At 35.8% G+C, this 16,877-nt stretch overlaps 1 protein-coding gene across 1 annotated transcript; it reads right to left on the bottom strand.

Annotated features, from left to right (window-relative positions):
• Positions 1-6,023: 6,023 nt before the first annotated feature.
• Positions 6,024-7,044, bottom strand: LOC108974900 (serine/arginine repetitive matrix protein 5-like). Its single transcript, XM_018943003.1, has 2 exons — positions 6,933-7,044; positions 6,024-6,699 (listed from the first exon to the last, which is right to left on the bottom strand). Exons 1-2 carry the CDS (start codon positions 7,000-7,002, stop codon positions 6,053-6,055), a joined length of 717 nt encoding a protein of 238 aa, XP_018798548.1. The 5' UTR covers positions 7,003-7,044; the 3' UTR covers positions 6,024-6,052.
• Positions 7,045-16,877: the final 9,833 nt, after the last annotated feature.

Below are 16,877 nucleotides of genomic sequence, written 5' to 3' on the forward strand. Positions count from 1 at the left end.
CGTACTCACTTCTAACCCCTTCACTTACTCACGTACAGCTAGTTGTATGACCAAATCGTAGCTTTCTTCGTATAATTAAAAGTTTGACCCATTTGAGTTCAAGCAAATGTGCGGTTTGTATTCGAAGTTTTCCTGGCAATGTTAATTGCTTCCCTTTGTTACAGTTATTGCTATTGTGGCTTTCGAAAATTGTTGGATTTTCTCCCAGTTTGTGGTCAGAGAGAGAAAATCTAATTAGTTTTTCAAAAGTCGCATTTCCCTTATCGAAACGCCTAATATTATAGTAAAAAGGGAAAATCGAATTTTTCTTTGAGAAATTAAAATTTATTGATTACGAGCTCGCTGTTGCCAGTGCAGCTCGAGCAGAGTGCAAATTTTCCTATCTTATATATAGAAAAACTGTAATTATTTCTTGAAAGCAAATTTTTTTGTTCAAGACAAAAATAAAAAAATCCGAAAATATTTTTATGTGAAACTTTTACATAAATTTTGAGGTTTTTTAAAAAAAAGTTCGTTTCTAACTTTTTTCTATTGCACTCGTATGTTGGTCGGAAAGCTAGGTAAACCATTTCTAACCTTTCGCAGAGGTTTTGTCCTATAAGAGGCCAGTTTATCCATAAATCACAGAAAAACATAATTACTGCAATGACAAAAGTAACTTATCGTAAATATTTTGGCTGCGGTATTGGCGCTCAAGATCGTAAGTGGGCTCCTCACGTATGTTGTCGAACATGTGTTGCAAGTCTAAGTAGCTGGTTACATGGTAAAAGATCTTATACGCCTTTTGTGGTTCCAAAGAGAGAATCAACTGACCATTTCAACGACTGCCAAGTGCATTTGGTATAAGAACCCTATTTAACCGAACAAGTTGAGTTAAACGACTATTAAAAGATCTTGGCCAAGGACAAGCTATTGGTTTTAACACTATAACTGGATTTTACTGGCATAAGGAACTAACCAGGAGGTAACCATTTTTAGAATCCTTAGACAGTAGAGCTACAGCAAGCCGTTATAAAGGAAAAGAGCGGCCACAGGTAGATCAATTTATTCTAGGCGTGAAGAACATACCTCTCATTGATCCCAAACTTCTACACTATAGCTGTGAAACTCCAATTATCTCATTCCGGTACTGTTAGAAACAGAATTGTTTTGTTCTCAGAAATTTACCATCTAACAGGCCTTCCGGAGCGTGGCGCATCTTCGACCACCTCTACACTAGAACGAAAATGTTTAAACCATCGTTGTGCGGTGGAAATGGAAACTGTATCAGGTCCATACACTGGACAAATTTTATTGGCGGCTTGAGACGCATTTTTGCCTTTATCGTAGTAGTATTGTAAAATATACTATAAAATATGTATATAAAATAAGTATATTTTGCTCCATGTTTGCGACGCTATAACTCACGAGCGACTTAAAAGAAACGACGATCAATGTGTGAACATGTGTTAGCGAATGAAATGAGCTCTCTAAAAAGGTATAGCATGACCCGATGCGACGAATAAAACTAGAACTACGCGCTTTCAGCGCCAACTAGCGAAAATACCGCAAGACTTTTTTTGACAACCTAATATGAAGTATAGGTGTGATAAGCTGTCTAACTTTCGATTTCGTTGAGACATATGTATAAGGTCTAGTAAAAATAAATTCATCATGGTTGCATTAAATTTAAGATTTATTTAGTCTAGTTAGAATTATCTGATTTATGTTAAATATCAAAATGGTTTTCTATTACTTGTTGTCATTTTGGAGATAATTTCTTATTATCTCTACCCTATTGCCAGTTGATTTCCACAATATTCTCTTAAGTTGAATTTTCACTAGCAAAATCAAGAGACTTGGACAGAAACTGTTAGTAATCACTTGATTAGTGGTTCAAACTATAAGTTGGATGTATAAAAATCACCCAGCCGAGGTCACAAAGCTGCTGGCAAGTAACAATAGTGGCCTGGGAGTGGCCTGTTGAATCAAAATCCCTTTCCCATTCGCCAAAGCTGGCTGCTTCGGAGCGGTTGGTTCCTTAACACGGTGTTATTGTTGGCAGTACGAGACAGAATGAAGAGTTTGACAGCAGGAAAGCAGCTCATTATAACATATATAATTTCCTGCAAATCCTACCAAATACTGCGATGACTGTCAAACTTATCATGACCACTGTTTGCGCCGTCTGTCCGCGATTCGACCACAATCGTTTTGACCTAGTCGTAAGTGACCCACTTTTCCTCACCAGTAACTATTCGCATCAGAAGTGAATCGATTTGAGGAGTGATTCGCAGAAATTCGATTTATAAGATATTTTGTCTTATATTGGAGTGTATGCCTATATTGAGCTTCTTTTGTAACGAAAGCGCTTCACCACTAGAATCGCCGTATGTTTGTAAATTGGGCTGAGCAACAACTAGAAAATGTTTCGGATTATCATCGAAAAATAATCTTCAGCGATGAGGCTCATTTCTGTCTGATTCACTTCGTCAATAAGCAAAATATGCATTATTGGTCAGGCAACCATCCACATGTACTCCATGAATCTCTATTGCATCCTGAAAAAATTACGGTTTTGTGCGGTTTAGGGGCCAGCGCTGTCACTGAGCCGTACTTCTTTCGTGATGATAAAGTCCGGCACGATACTGTGAAAGCAAATATCTCGAGCTCAATGATAACCGAAGCACGATTTGGATGATATAGACTTGGACAATATGTGGCCGGTACCATGGTCCACACAGTGAATGTCACAATGGATTTATTGAAATGGCCTAATTAATTGGTAGCCTCGCTCGTGCTAGACTATTTCCTGTGAGGGCTACGTCACTCCTATGGTCTATACCAACAAGCCAGCGTCGATTGATGAACTTCGTACCAATAACGAACTTGAAATTGCAGCTGTATCGGCCGATTTATGCTTGAAAACCGTCGAAAATTGGTTTCAGCGTCAGGACTTCTGCAAGCCTTTACGTGGTGGCTATGCAAAATAATCGAGTTTCATACATAATGGCATCGAATGTACTTTCACATAATATCCCAAACCATTTTCGTTCTTTTTAAAAATAACTTTTGTAGCGCTCTTATTAAAAACCCGTTATTTTAAGCTGTTCTCCCTCCGCAATTTATTTATATCTGCAGGTTGACTTTATTCGATATCTGCTTTTATCTTCACTTTTGGCCCATATGTTCTTTGAGCCACTGTGAACGAGTGAAAAAGTTGATATCAAAGAATCTTCTGCGTAATGATAATCGTAATTTTTTTTTTTTTATTTTAAAATTTCCTATGGTCTAATCCAGACGCGAGCCGTTACTACGTGTTGTGTGCGATTTAGCTGCGTTGTTGTTCTTTTGGTTCTAATATATTTGTATCTGCTTAGGTATTAACTCTCAGTGATTTGCCGCACCAATAAATAATAACAAGCGCAGCTGTAAACCTGTTTGCCTCAAAATCGGAATTCGAATTGGGAGATAGTAAAATTGGGTCAACCTAACGGAAAAATGTATGCTTAATGCGTTTCTTATTCATATTAGCTGCTGATATTAGCATATTTCACGTTGTATATTTATGTTGTAAATCACTATTCAATAACTCTTATGGCGAATTAAACAAAGTATTTTATCATAAAATCTCTCTCTTTTGATAGCGGCGTATTCTATACACTTCTTTCTTTTTATTTAAATGGTGTTAGTGTAATTTTTAAGTTGTTTTTAAAGTGAAAGCCATATAGTACGTGGATTATTATTTAGTATACCATCTAGAGTCATCTAAAATGCAAAGTAACGTAACATCACTTTTCTTAAGTTTAAAGGGGAGAGTAAAACGATATAATAGAAATTACTCATATTGAAAAAAAAAAAAAAAAATTGAGTTTTGGTCATAAACGGTTATTAAGTGGTTACAAAATGGTTATAAAATACTTGTAAACTGGTTATATATTGGTTATATCTGACAGCGGAATCTGAAATATGATGATGTAGTGATTCGCATGCAAAAACACACAATTTTGATTTTTCGAGATACGTTGTTTTGCATTTAATGTGATGACCTGTAACTTCTGATGACTTAGCAGTTTCCATCTTATTTGGATATTTCATTTGAGCTTGGCCAAAGTTGTTATAATGCTGTTCTTGTAGTTATGGGAAGAATATCATGTCAATTTAGATATTGCTTACCAATTTATAATGCTTTGCCGTCTATAAATCAAAATATTCCCCTTTTAATTACATTATTTCAATTAATATATATTTTACTTTGGTTTGCACGATAGCACCTTGTTTTAGATTTAAGAGTAACCGAACGTTTTATACTCTCTCAAGGTAAAGTGATACACGATTTTCTTATACAATCGAATATTCAAACATAAATATAAACAATCAATCGCTAGAATAAGATTAACAAAATTGATGGAACATGTTAACATGAGTGGTAACGGATGATCAAAGTAGATGTAGTACTCCATTCAATAGTCTTTTTTCACAGATCACGCGTGAGTCGTGACAATCTGTCATGTTAGTTTTGTTCAGTATTGTTTGACATTTCATCATCGAAAGACTCACGTTTGAACAACGTTTACAAATCGTACGCATCGCTCAACTTACAGCCTACTGAGCGAGCTATGCGCAAGACCATCACCCACCTTGAGACCCAGTATTCATTATTGGATAAAATTTGACCGAATACTAGGTCACGCCCAGCACGCAGTGGAGAAAATATAGCAGTATAGTCGAGGGTGTATGCGAATACCGTGGAGAGTCGATCCGGCGCCGTTCCTAACAACTCGCATTGACGTAGTATATAACGGCTTGGCGCATTTTACGTCGGCGTCTTATATTGAAAGCGTACAAGAAACAGCTTATACAAGCGGTGATACCGCTCGACTTTACCAATCGTTATCGCTTCGTTTTATGGGCTCTTGAAAGGTTCCAAAAAGATGCGACTATTTCGCGATTCAAGAGCTGCCATTTTATCAAGAAAAAATAACGGTTAGGTGTGGTTTGTGGACCGGTGGAATCATCGGTCTTCATTTCTTCAAAAATTACGCCGATGAGAATACAAGCGTCAATGGTGACCGTTATCCCGCCGTGATAACCGACTATTTGATGCCTGAAATTGAAGCTCGTGACCTCGGGAACATTTTGTTTCAACAAGACGGCACTACTTCCAACGCATCGTATCAGTCAATGGATATATTGAGAGAACACTTCGGTATTATATGTTTTTCTATATATTCAGGTTTTGGGTCGGTCGATTAGCCACAAAGATCGTGCGATATCACATTGTTAGAATTTTTCTTGTTGGGATTTGAAAAGTCTGAAGTATATGCGGACAATCCCGCTTCGATTCAGGCCTTGGAAGGTTCACGCGTATCATTTTGCCAGTTACCAGCGGAAATGCTCGAACGAGCAATCGAAAATTGAACTCAACGGATGGTCTATCTGAGTCGTAGCCGTGGCCAACTTGCAGAAAGAGATAATCTTCAAAAAACAAAGCCAAATAATGATATTTCGAATAATAATAAACTTTCAACATTAAATGAAAATTTTCTGTGTTTTTGTTTTTAGAAAAGTAGGGAACCTTTCAGAACACTTTCTCAAACTGCTGAAAGGCGAAAACAGTGCTGCGACGCAGGAAGTAGAACATGCACCAATAATCTAACTTGACAACCTCGTCGTCCTGTCACTTGACTGAGACAAGGTGAGAACAGCTCTAAGGCAGGTTAAGAACAAAATGGCTCGGGAGTCGATGGTAAGGCGAAACCGAGAAGTTGATAATGCGAAGAACCAATTCATAGCCACCTGTCCGCACCTGCAATGCAAAACTGTCGCAACCTCGCAAATTATAAAGGAAACTGCCGTAGTTTTGTGTTTTCGGCACAGACCGACCAACGGTTTTAGTGCCAAAAAAGAAGAAACTTTAATTTTATTTTATTTTTTGAAGTTGGCTTCACCTATCTCCGAAGACCACTACATTTCAAAAATAATTTCAGGCACAATAAGTTTTTCTATCCATTAAAAAAAATTAGTAATCACACGTTTTCATATAAATATGATTAAAAAAATTTTATTAAACTTATAATGGAGGCCGTTCAACTCTTTCACCATTATGTCGTTTGTTCGCCTGACGTCTGCGCACGATCACTCTGCGGTGCTGTTTGCGTTGTCCTCCACGTCGTCGCCTGCGACGGTCATTTGAGTTGTTACGATTTGGTCGTTTCCGCTTTTGTGCCGATGGACGTCTACGTCTTTGGGCCGATGGGCGTCTGCGTCGCTTTTGCCGACGTCGGCGTTGCTGTGTACGACGTCGTGAGGGATTACGTCGGCGTTGCTGTTCACGACGTCGTGAGGGATTACGTTGTCGTACATGATTCGTTTGCTGGTTTCGTGCCATGTAAATGGCGTTTGCTCTGTTATGCTCAACATTTCGACCAATTGAACTCACAGGTGACGAATCGTAATAATAATCCTGTGTTCCCCGTGTAGGAGTAAAGCTACCATCGGAAGTATAGTCATCTGTTGATGTGGTAAGTTCTTTATCCTCATCAGTTGCTTCTTCTGGATAGTCTGTGTAAATTATTTCACTCTGTTCAGATGGTGTTTCTGCAACTGACCCGCAATTGGAGTTGCTTGTTTGTCCTTTTGATCCGGTTAATTGGTTAATGAAATCAGGTGTTACAACGCGACCCAACAAGCCTTCGTAGACCGCATCGTACTCAGAAGCTGTAATTATGAATAACGCGTGATTATATTTTCAAAAAAATTATTAAAAAAAAAACAAAAACAATATTATTCGTCAAACAAACGTTTTGTGTCGTAAACAAATAGCTGTCAAGCACACACGAACATAAAAAGAGGTAGTATCAAGCCAAGATATCTTTATTTTGTCGATTCGCGCAGTTTATATGGAACAGTCGGGTTCAAATTTGATCTTGAGTGTATAAAATTTCACTAACCAACAATTTCCAGCCACACAGCTGCCATCAGCAGCAATGCTGGCACTAAATGTAACTTTGCGAATTTCATCTAATGCTCGATATGCCGTTATTTACCTCGAACATTTAAAAAACTAAATTGAACTGTCTTCGCTCCCTGTTGGCCGACGGTTATATATGCGCTTTCGCAAAAATTTGCAAAAAACAAAAAAATAGCAAGAAAGTTTGTAACTCACTTTGCTAATTATAATTTTCTATAGCGAAGAAATTGTAAATCAACGCACTAGAAATACACACATACATACCCACATACAAATAGTTTACTGTAGAGCTTAATATATGCAAGGCGATAAACTTGTTCTTTATTCGCGAGAATTTTGCAAAGAAGATTTGGAAATTTGCGAAAAAAGAGAACCGTAAGTAAGCAAGCCAGATGTGTATATGCATATGTATGTATTAATAAATTCTAAAAAAAAAGTTGTCGAATGTTATTGATATCTACAGAGTGCCTGCTAACTCGAACAACTTCACTTTACTGTATTCCAAATTTATTTTGTAAACATTTTTGTTGTTTTTTTTTTGGTAATTTTCGGGCGTTCGGGCATTCATCGTCTTTGGTGCTCATTTCAACACCTCTAACCATAACCTACTAATCCTTTATGGTTGATTTTCCTGGTGCAGTGTCCGAAAACTAGTCGTCAAGCCAAATTTTTGCTTCAACTGTATTTTTGTTTCTTCCCTCAAAATAATATAATTCACAAACTAATGATACAACAGCGGACAGATTTATACATGCGCCTTTTGAAGGTTATGGCTAACTAAAAATTATATGGATTTTATTCTGGTATCGCCATCTATGAAACAGACCGGGGACTTTCCTTGTTATGTGTATCTACGATAATATCTTAAAACATTGTTGTCTGACTTTGGGACAATTTGTACGATTCCGATCATCATCTTTGAGAAATGATATTGCATTTTATAATAAAATAAATTTATACTGTATTAAAATCCAACGCCATTTCTCAAAGAATTGTTCCAAACTCGATTAAAACCAGCAAACTATTCGCCTAATGTGAAGTACTAAGAGAAGATGAAGTCAATCCTTGATTGGATTGAGCAGGAGACTTACTAAATGATTTTCCAAAAAAAGCTATAAAATTTCTTTAAAAAAAAAATTTAGTGGAATTCAAATGTTTTTTATTTTATGTGAAATACAATTGATAGAATTAATTTCTGAATATAATATCATTCAAATGGCCCACACGAATTCTTTTGCAGGATTGAATTCGATGAGCCAAATTTTAGAGTATTTCTTCCACTAAATCTTGTCTATATCTATGTCATGAATAGCATCTTCAATATTTACTTCTAAGCCTGGAGAGAATCTGATTTATTACTGAAGACCTAGTACAACAAATAACACCACAAGAGGCAGTCTAATGATATTAAATCACAATTTCCTCCATTCAATGCCATTCAATGTCACAATTTATTAAAATAATCGAATTTCCAAACTATTTTCGCAATAACTTGGTTGTTGCGCGTGCTGTGTGGCATGGCTTATTAAAATCAGATGTTGTAAAGATCAAATTCTTCCAATTGCGGCAAAAAACGTTGGTTATCATCGATCTACAACGATCTCTATTCACAGTAACGCTGTCACCAGCTTGGCTGAGATGTTTTAGGTGGCTTCAGCGAACTTTTTATTTTTTTATCTTTTTTGGTTTCAAGTTATTTTTAGATCGTCAAATAACAATTCGAGAGATAGTTTAAATTTTTCTAACGAGTTGTATGTTTGATAATTTTGGCTTGACGTCACTACTCGTTAGAAAAATTTAATATTTCAACTATCTCTCGAGTTGGTATTCGACGATTTGCATCCAACACCGCGTTAATTTTATCCAATTCGACTTCAAGAGTTTGTTCAGGGCGTAAAATTGTCGGATCGAAATTTTGTACTATAAATTAACTTTTTCATTGACATTCGGTCAATCCCTCTTTTCTTACATACCACAAAATTTTCGCCTTGCCAGATTTAATTTTTATCTCTTTAATATTAAAACAGTAAAATATACCCAAAATGCTGGTTTCGATCTTCCATCTTCGATAGGGTACAAAACAAAAACTACTCAAAGAAAGTCAAGTATATTTTTTAAAAACTAGCCGTACTACTTGCATATCAGCTATGGAAATATAAGTGATGATCCATTTAGAGGTACTTTTTGAACAGATCACGCGTGAGGCATGTCAAGCTGTCTAATTATTTTTGTTTAGTATTATTTGGCATTTCGTCATAGAAAGACTTACGCCCGAGCAACGTTTACAAATCATTCAAATATTAGGTTGTCAAAAACGTCTTGCGGTATTTTCGCTGGTTAGCGCTGAGAGCGCGTAGTTCTAGTTTTATTCTTCGCATCGGGTCATGCTACACCTTTTTAGAGAGCTCATTTCATTCGCTAACACGTGTTCACACATTGATTGTCGTTTCTTTTAAGTCGTTCGTGAGTTATAGCGTCGCAAACATGGAGCAAAATAAAGAGAAAATAAGGCATATTTTACAGTACTACTACGATGAAGGCAAAAACGTATCTCAAGCCGCCAATAAAATTTGTGCAGTTTATAGACCCGATACAATTTCCATTTCCACCGCACAATGGTTTCAACGTTTTCGTTCTGGTGTAGAGGTGGTCGAAGTTGCGCCACGCTCCGGAAGGCCTGTCGTCTAAAATTGCGATAAAATCGCTGAATTGGTCGAAAGACACCGGCATAGTAGCAGCCGTAGCATCGGTCAAGAGTTGGGCATGAGTCATCGAAAAAAAATTTTATGAACAATTGAAAATTCAATAAAAATACCGCAAGACTTTTTTGACAAACTAATATACGTATATTTCAATTAACCGTGAACAATGCTTGCAGTAACCCCACCTTAAGCTTTCATAATTCTTAAAACTTTTCTAAAATATTTCTATTTATTTTTATTGTCAAGTTTTGCCTGCCATAAATTTGCCTTCATTATACTCCGAGTTCCTTACAAAGCCATTTGACCATTTAATTTCAGCATATTTACTTGATAGTAATAAAATTTATTATTTATGTGCCTTTGGCTTTCATTTCCTTCTTGATGCCGATAAACAATTACAAACTCTCGCCATTATCACCAGTTACCACCAGCTGTCGCTTGCGATGCCCCCTGATGCGCAAAATAGCTGTTTTAATTAATTACCCTCATCTCCTATGAGATGACATCAAAAACACCTGATGATATGCTGTATTAGGCGTGTCGGGGGGAATATGTGCTGGGTGAAGATGTCGATTTGGCTGTTGCCAGCTTTCATACACTGAAGCATTCGAATAATTAGGGCGGAATTATTAATCACAAAAATAAGGTCATAAGCCTGAGAAACGCAAACGACTATACGGACTAGAGGTGTGAAAATTTAAACATGTACAAATATACTATATATGTACATATAAAGCAATACTGTGGCTTTCTATAGGGCTAGGTGAATAAAATTGGTGAAAAGATTGGGTCACAAGTGGGAAACGAAAGAAGTTAGCTAAACACAGTGTGGTAAAATATTGTGTGAATTTTATATTGGACTACAGGCCATATGTTTAGTGGGTTAAGAATTTTAAATGTTGAAATTTAATATTATATTAGAATCAAGAAAATATTACTTCTGCTTTATATGTCAGTATCAAAATATTAAGCGATATTATGATATTATATGAAAATATATAATATAAATATGAACTTAAACTAGTAAGGAAGTATAAGTCCGAGTGAAACCGAACATTTCTTTGCAAAGTGCAGTCCTGCTGTTGGAAAAACTTCATATCACAATAAGGGAAGTATCCGCGATTTTATAATCTTATTTCAGAATGCAAATATAAAGTGAATTAGAAGATCGAAAATGGTTTTAATAGCTATATGTTTAGGTACTTACATAAATTATTGTTCGGTTTTGAAAATTTTTAAAAGTAAGAAGAAATACGTTGAGTGCACTATTTGTGCAAAGGTTAATTCTGATAACTTCATTGATGTTTGATGGAACCTAAAAGTTTGTTATTGGCGAAGAGGGCACGGTTAACATTTGATTTTATCTACAATCTATAATCTATAACCAATAATCTATAATCTCTAATCTATAATCTACAATCAATAATCTATAATCTATAATATATAATCTATAATCTATAATCTAAAATCTATAATCTATAATCTATAATCTATAATCTATAATCTATAATCTGTAATCGGTAGTCCATAATCTATAATCTACAATCTATAATCAATAATCTATAATCTGTAATCTATAGTTACTGAAATATAGGATTTCTCTTAAACATTGGACGGATATTCACTACCATTTTGGTTATGAAATCGAATGCTTGCGGCATATTTATTTAGTGAGTTATCACTTTGTTAGTGGTTTTCAACATAACCGTTATATGGGGAGTGGGCACGGTTATTTTTTTTCGATGTTCAGAGATTTAGATATTAGATATTCCAAGTGATGCCAGGTCTTTCTCCAGAAGAAATGTAAATTAAATCATTTAGGGTGCGGGGCCACGCCATTTTTTTAAATTTGGATCAAAGTTGTTCCTGGTTACCATATCACTTTATATATTTTCGCTTAACCGCATTTGAAGGGTATGGCAGTGGACTTTTTCCGCCAATCTGCAATTAGTTCTAGATTAAGGAAACAACCATTAGGAGTATAAAAATATATCCCACTTTTGAAACTGTAATAATTTTTTTTTAATTTTTAATCGTTATTTTATTCTCCAACAAATCACTTTCGCTCTAAATTTTGTTAAAATGTAATAATACAGATAAATCTACAACAAGAAACAGCCTAAACTTGATTCACCTTAAGCAAATTCGAAATGATGTTCGGCAAGTATTTACATAAGCTGTGTGCATTATGTAATAGATACAACGATATGTAAATAAGCATGGCAAATCCAGGTGCTGTAAGTGAGCTGACATAAGTACCGTAATAGGAGTGCGTATGCCATCGAGCCAAAGCAAATACACAAGTAAACACATGAATAGCAAGAATCTTTAAGTAGATGCGGCCGGAGAGCGGCTGCGTATTTACAGTAATTTTGAGTTACGTATGAGTATGTATCTTTACTTTTTATATATAGAAAATAATAACATATTGAGAAGAGATGTGACTAAGAATATAAGCATTAGGATTTTCTATTCCACATCAGAGGTCATAAACTTCAACAGATTTAGAAAATTTTTTTTAATGTTTTGCATATTTCATTAATATAATTACAAAACCCTCATTTAGGTACTTTGTCTAAGGTTAAATAATATAATGTTGAAATGTCTTATGACCAAAACTAATGCTGGAACTCAAACGGACAATAGAGCTCGTTTCCAATCCTGTGTAATTGGAGTAACGGCTTAACGAAGATTTTGAAGATGAATCTGGAAAGAAGGGATCTATTTGTTTTCATTAGGAAATGCAAAATTCCTCCACGGAAATTCCTTAGATAAATGGGACACAACCCTCACTCCGGGACCATCCTAAACACCTTGGTGTAGTTTCGGACCACAAATTTCTTTTTAAGCACATTGTGGAAGAAAGAGTAAGAAAGGCCAGCAATGCCTTATATATAGGCACACACTCGTCACAACCTGGGGACTCTCTGACGCACTCATGCAGTGGTTATACGTATGGCTCCAAAATAAAGGACGGAGCTGGTGCGGGAATAAAGTGTCCAAAGTAAGGCATAATGCAGCCTTTTAAGATGTCGCAACACTTCAATATATTTCAAGCCGAGGTCTTTGTTGTCGTCGACTGCCCCGAGGAGCTACCCTCTAATGTATTAGCAGCTATCTCCAGAGTTAACATCTAAGTGAACATCCGTGTCAAATAAGGCTTTAACCTCGTTTCGCACATCAGGCAGTAGTGTCTTGGAAAGATGGAGAGCAGCGAAGAGTCTCGATAGAATCAAGCGACTTCCCTACTGGGTATCAGTTGACGAAGGCATCAAGGCCAATGAGATAGTAAACTAGATTGCCATGAGTCGTGCATCCGGCAACGTGCTGTCATCCGAAAATGTGCTTAACTTTGGTACATCAATGTATTGGCTATACGATGACCTGGGCAAGCATGCTAAGAAAAATCTAAACGCAATAGAACGTTCTACCAGGATGCAAAACTGCGAAAAGGACTTCACTAGTCACAGTCTGGTGGCGGCATACACATGCGGAATGTGCTGACAGAGTAAGAAGACTGCAAGAAATGTCAAGAACAAGACAACAGGGAAGCAATGGAGCATCTCTGGCGCATTTTAAAGCATTGAAAGTGCGACGCATAAAATATTTGGGGTTCCTATGATATGAGCCTCTGGAAGAGATATCGTCTGTTGAAATTCGCGTTAAGCGCAGGCATTCTAACGGACGACTACTTCTGAGCTTTTTAATACCACTCTATCAGATATCGCAAAGAACTAAATCAATTCTATACGCGGCTCATTAGTCTAGTAGTATAAACTATCTTAATCTATTTTTTATCTATTATGTAGTGCGGTGGCATGGACAATAACAGCATCTGGTTAATCAGCCTTAGGAGTGTTCGAGAGAAAGATTTTTCGGAATATTTATGGTCCTTTGCGCATTGACAAGGGCGAGTAGCGCAGTCGACGGTCCGACGAGCTGACATATTTCAGCGAATTAAAATACAGCGGCTATACTGCAAAAGGAATCTCCAATTGGCGCCACAGAAAAAGAAAGCTGTCAGTATAATATACTTGAAAAACTGAGTCTACGCACAAAAAGTCTAGTAATTTTTTTATCAAATCTTGTCATAATAATTTGGAAGAAAAAGCAGTTGCTTCGGACTGCTTTCAGGATGTGATTTTTAATATGAATTTTTTCATCGTTTTAAGAATAAAATGTTGCATATTTCCAGTAAATCTTTGTGGATTCTTGAAAAACTTTTCTATTGATAGACGCTGTCAAGCTTACCTACTTGGTACTTATATAGTTCCTCTTTTGTTTTGCAAGAAATATAACTTTTCAAGTAATAAATAATCAGCTCACACATTCTCAACAGCAAGTTAATATAAAAAATTATCCTTCCACTCATATTCATTAAAGTTTGCGAGCCAACAAACTTAAACGCACGGCTTCGTATAATATTATTCCCTTCGCGCCACACAGTTTCCAAGTTAAATGTCACTTCAGCGCGAGTAAGTGAATTCGTTTTATTTACTATGAAAACATATAATACTTAATATTTACAAGCATAAGTACATACTATGTGTGTGTATGCATTATTAACTTTCACTTGCTTACTTGCAACTTTTGTTTATTCTAGGGCGCACGTGGCGTATGAGTAATGCGCTTGTTGTAGCACAAACTTTCCTCCTTGATTTAATATTTTCAGTGACTTACTGTTTCTACATATATATTTATATGTATTTATGTGTAAAATACTTATGTGTATGTTTGTGTGACCGCTTAAATTATGTAAACACTCCGAAAGCATTGTAAATCAACGTTATCTATTAACAAATGCTCCTGCTCCCTGGCTGACTCCCTATTCAGCTGCTACAATCATTTGTCAAGAGTGAGTGATTTGTTTGACCTTTAGCTCATATCTTGTGTTGTGTTTTTCTGCCTTCATTGACAAAATTCTTGCCTCTGCTTACCTGTTTTATGTTGGTAAAATTAATGAAATAAGCCTTGTTTTTAACAAAATGCGCTTAGAACATTTACTTTTTCTCCTAGTGACACCTGATGTTGCGCGCTCTTCCTTTTCCTTTCCGCATTTGAATGAAGTTTCTTGCATTGCTGGCACCAGCCTCTGCCAAAATTGATTTCGATACTAAATTTGCTATTTTGTCCGTGTTTCAATTTTGTCGCAGCAGCTGAGGAAACTTTCTTAATTCCGGCAAGTTTCTTGGCGTAAACAAAATATCTTCTCAACCTGCCTCTGCCTCTGCGCTTAAGTTGATATTGATATTTGAGTTTTTTTGGCAACCGCGTTGCCTTAAAGTACGGTTTTTTTATTGAACGCCTTGGTGCATTTGCAAATTCATTGGAAATTATTGTTGAAAATTTAATAAAGTCGCGTGTATCGCAAACACCTTCTGTCGCTGAGCAGCTGTTGCTTGATATCTCGTTGTGTTGCCTACAATAAAGAAGAGCTCTTCAATTAAATATCTAAAAATTTTTTAGTATTAAAAACCTAATTTTTTTTTAGTATTTTTAGTGCAAATATTTAAAAATATTTCCTTAAGGAGTCGCCAAATCATCTACAGTGAATACGCTCCATCTTCCAACTTTTGTTTCTGTGGCGTATAGTAACAGAAAAGTTCTCCATCTAACAGCTTTGTTACCAGATATTCATATCTCGCTTAAAATTACATACTTACAAATATAAACATATTTCGTTTTATGGATCTTATAGGAAATTAAATGCTCTACAATGCTCATTTTAAATTGCAAAGCGTATTCAAGCAAGTACCTTCACCTTATTTTCCGCTGTTTAACTGTCTATGTACTAAGGCTATATCAGTCTTATTTTTTCTGTTACTTAAATAGTGCCCTTATAATGGTTTACTACTTTTAATTTTAGAATTCGGCATTATCCATAATAACTCCATCTGTAAGAGTATTTCATTTAAAGTATTCTTGAACGTCAACTTTTGTGTGGTGTTACCGTTTAGCAACATTGTCTTAGTTAATCTACTCATCCATTAGTTTGATCAGTTTTAATATTAATTCTCTTTTTCACAAAAAGTAACCAAATTGTATTCATTTGTTTCCTCCTTTCACATCCATCAGATTAGTTTTCTAAAAAGTCTTTACTTTTTTAGGCTGTTAATATAAAAAAAATTTCAACTGCTATTAGCTTTAATTTGCAACGGAGTCGAGTTGTCAACCGTGTTTAGGGTATAATTTTGAAGACCCTATATAACAGCAGCAGGCGTTTTTATTATAACACAGGGTATATTAAGTTTGTCACGAAGTTTGTAACACCCCTATAAAGTATATACTATATATAAATGATCACTATGTCGAGCTGAGTGAATTTAGCCATGTCCGGCTGTCCATCTGTCTGTCTGTATATATAAGAACTAGTCCCTCAGTTTTTAAGGTATCGGTTTGAAATTTTGCAAACGTCATTTTCTCTTCAAGAAGCTGCTCTCGTCGGAACTGCCGACGAACCGAACGATTGAAATCAATGGTCTGTATGGGAAACTTTCTCATTTGACGATATATCTTCACGAAATTTGGTATGAGTTATTGTTAATAAAAACAACGTAATATCGGAAAAAATTGTTCAGATCGGTTAACTATAGCATATAGCTGTCATATAAACTGAATGATCGGAATCAAGTTCTCGTATGGAAAAATTTCACATTTGACAAGCTATATTATATATTTGCTATATATAGATTTGGTATATATTATTTTTTTAAGCAATAATGTAATCTCCGAAAAAAGTGCAAAAAGGATTAATATAGCATATAGCTTCCATTCAAACTGATTATATAGTTACTAACAGAATTTAGAAATTTAGCTTCGGAGCAACCGAAATTAATTTGCCTCACCGCCTAATGCCGCCACAATTGTGAGGATTTCGAGAAAGTCTTTCTTCGTCATTTTATTTGTATTATTATTCAATTACCGCAAAAATTTACGTCATTCTGTAGTTTTTCTGACTATCATTTTATTATTTTCATAATATATTAAATATGACGGCAGTGAATAGTTATCTAGAATGTTTAAGAACACTGGAATTGGCCTTCTCGAAGTTCGTGGTTGTCCATACAGAGAAACAGATACAGAGATTAGAATTGGTATGTCACTTATCAAAATCATCAGCATTTGTGTAAATTGAACCAGTGCAAATAATAACACCGGAAAACGAATTTATGGCGTTGCGACTCTGGATGACTCGGAATGCCGTAAGCAAACATGATTTTGGA

Source organism: Bactrocera latifrons, unplaced genomic scaffold (genome assembly GCF_001853355.1).
Source record: "Bactrocera latifrons isolate USDA-ARS-PBARC rearing strain unplaced genomic scaffold, ASM185335v1 scaffold_6, whole genome shotgun sequence".
Taxonomy (NCBI): Eukaryota; Metazoa; Arthropoda; class Insecta; order Diptera; family Tephritidae; genus Bactrocera; species Bactrocera latifrons.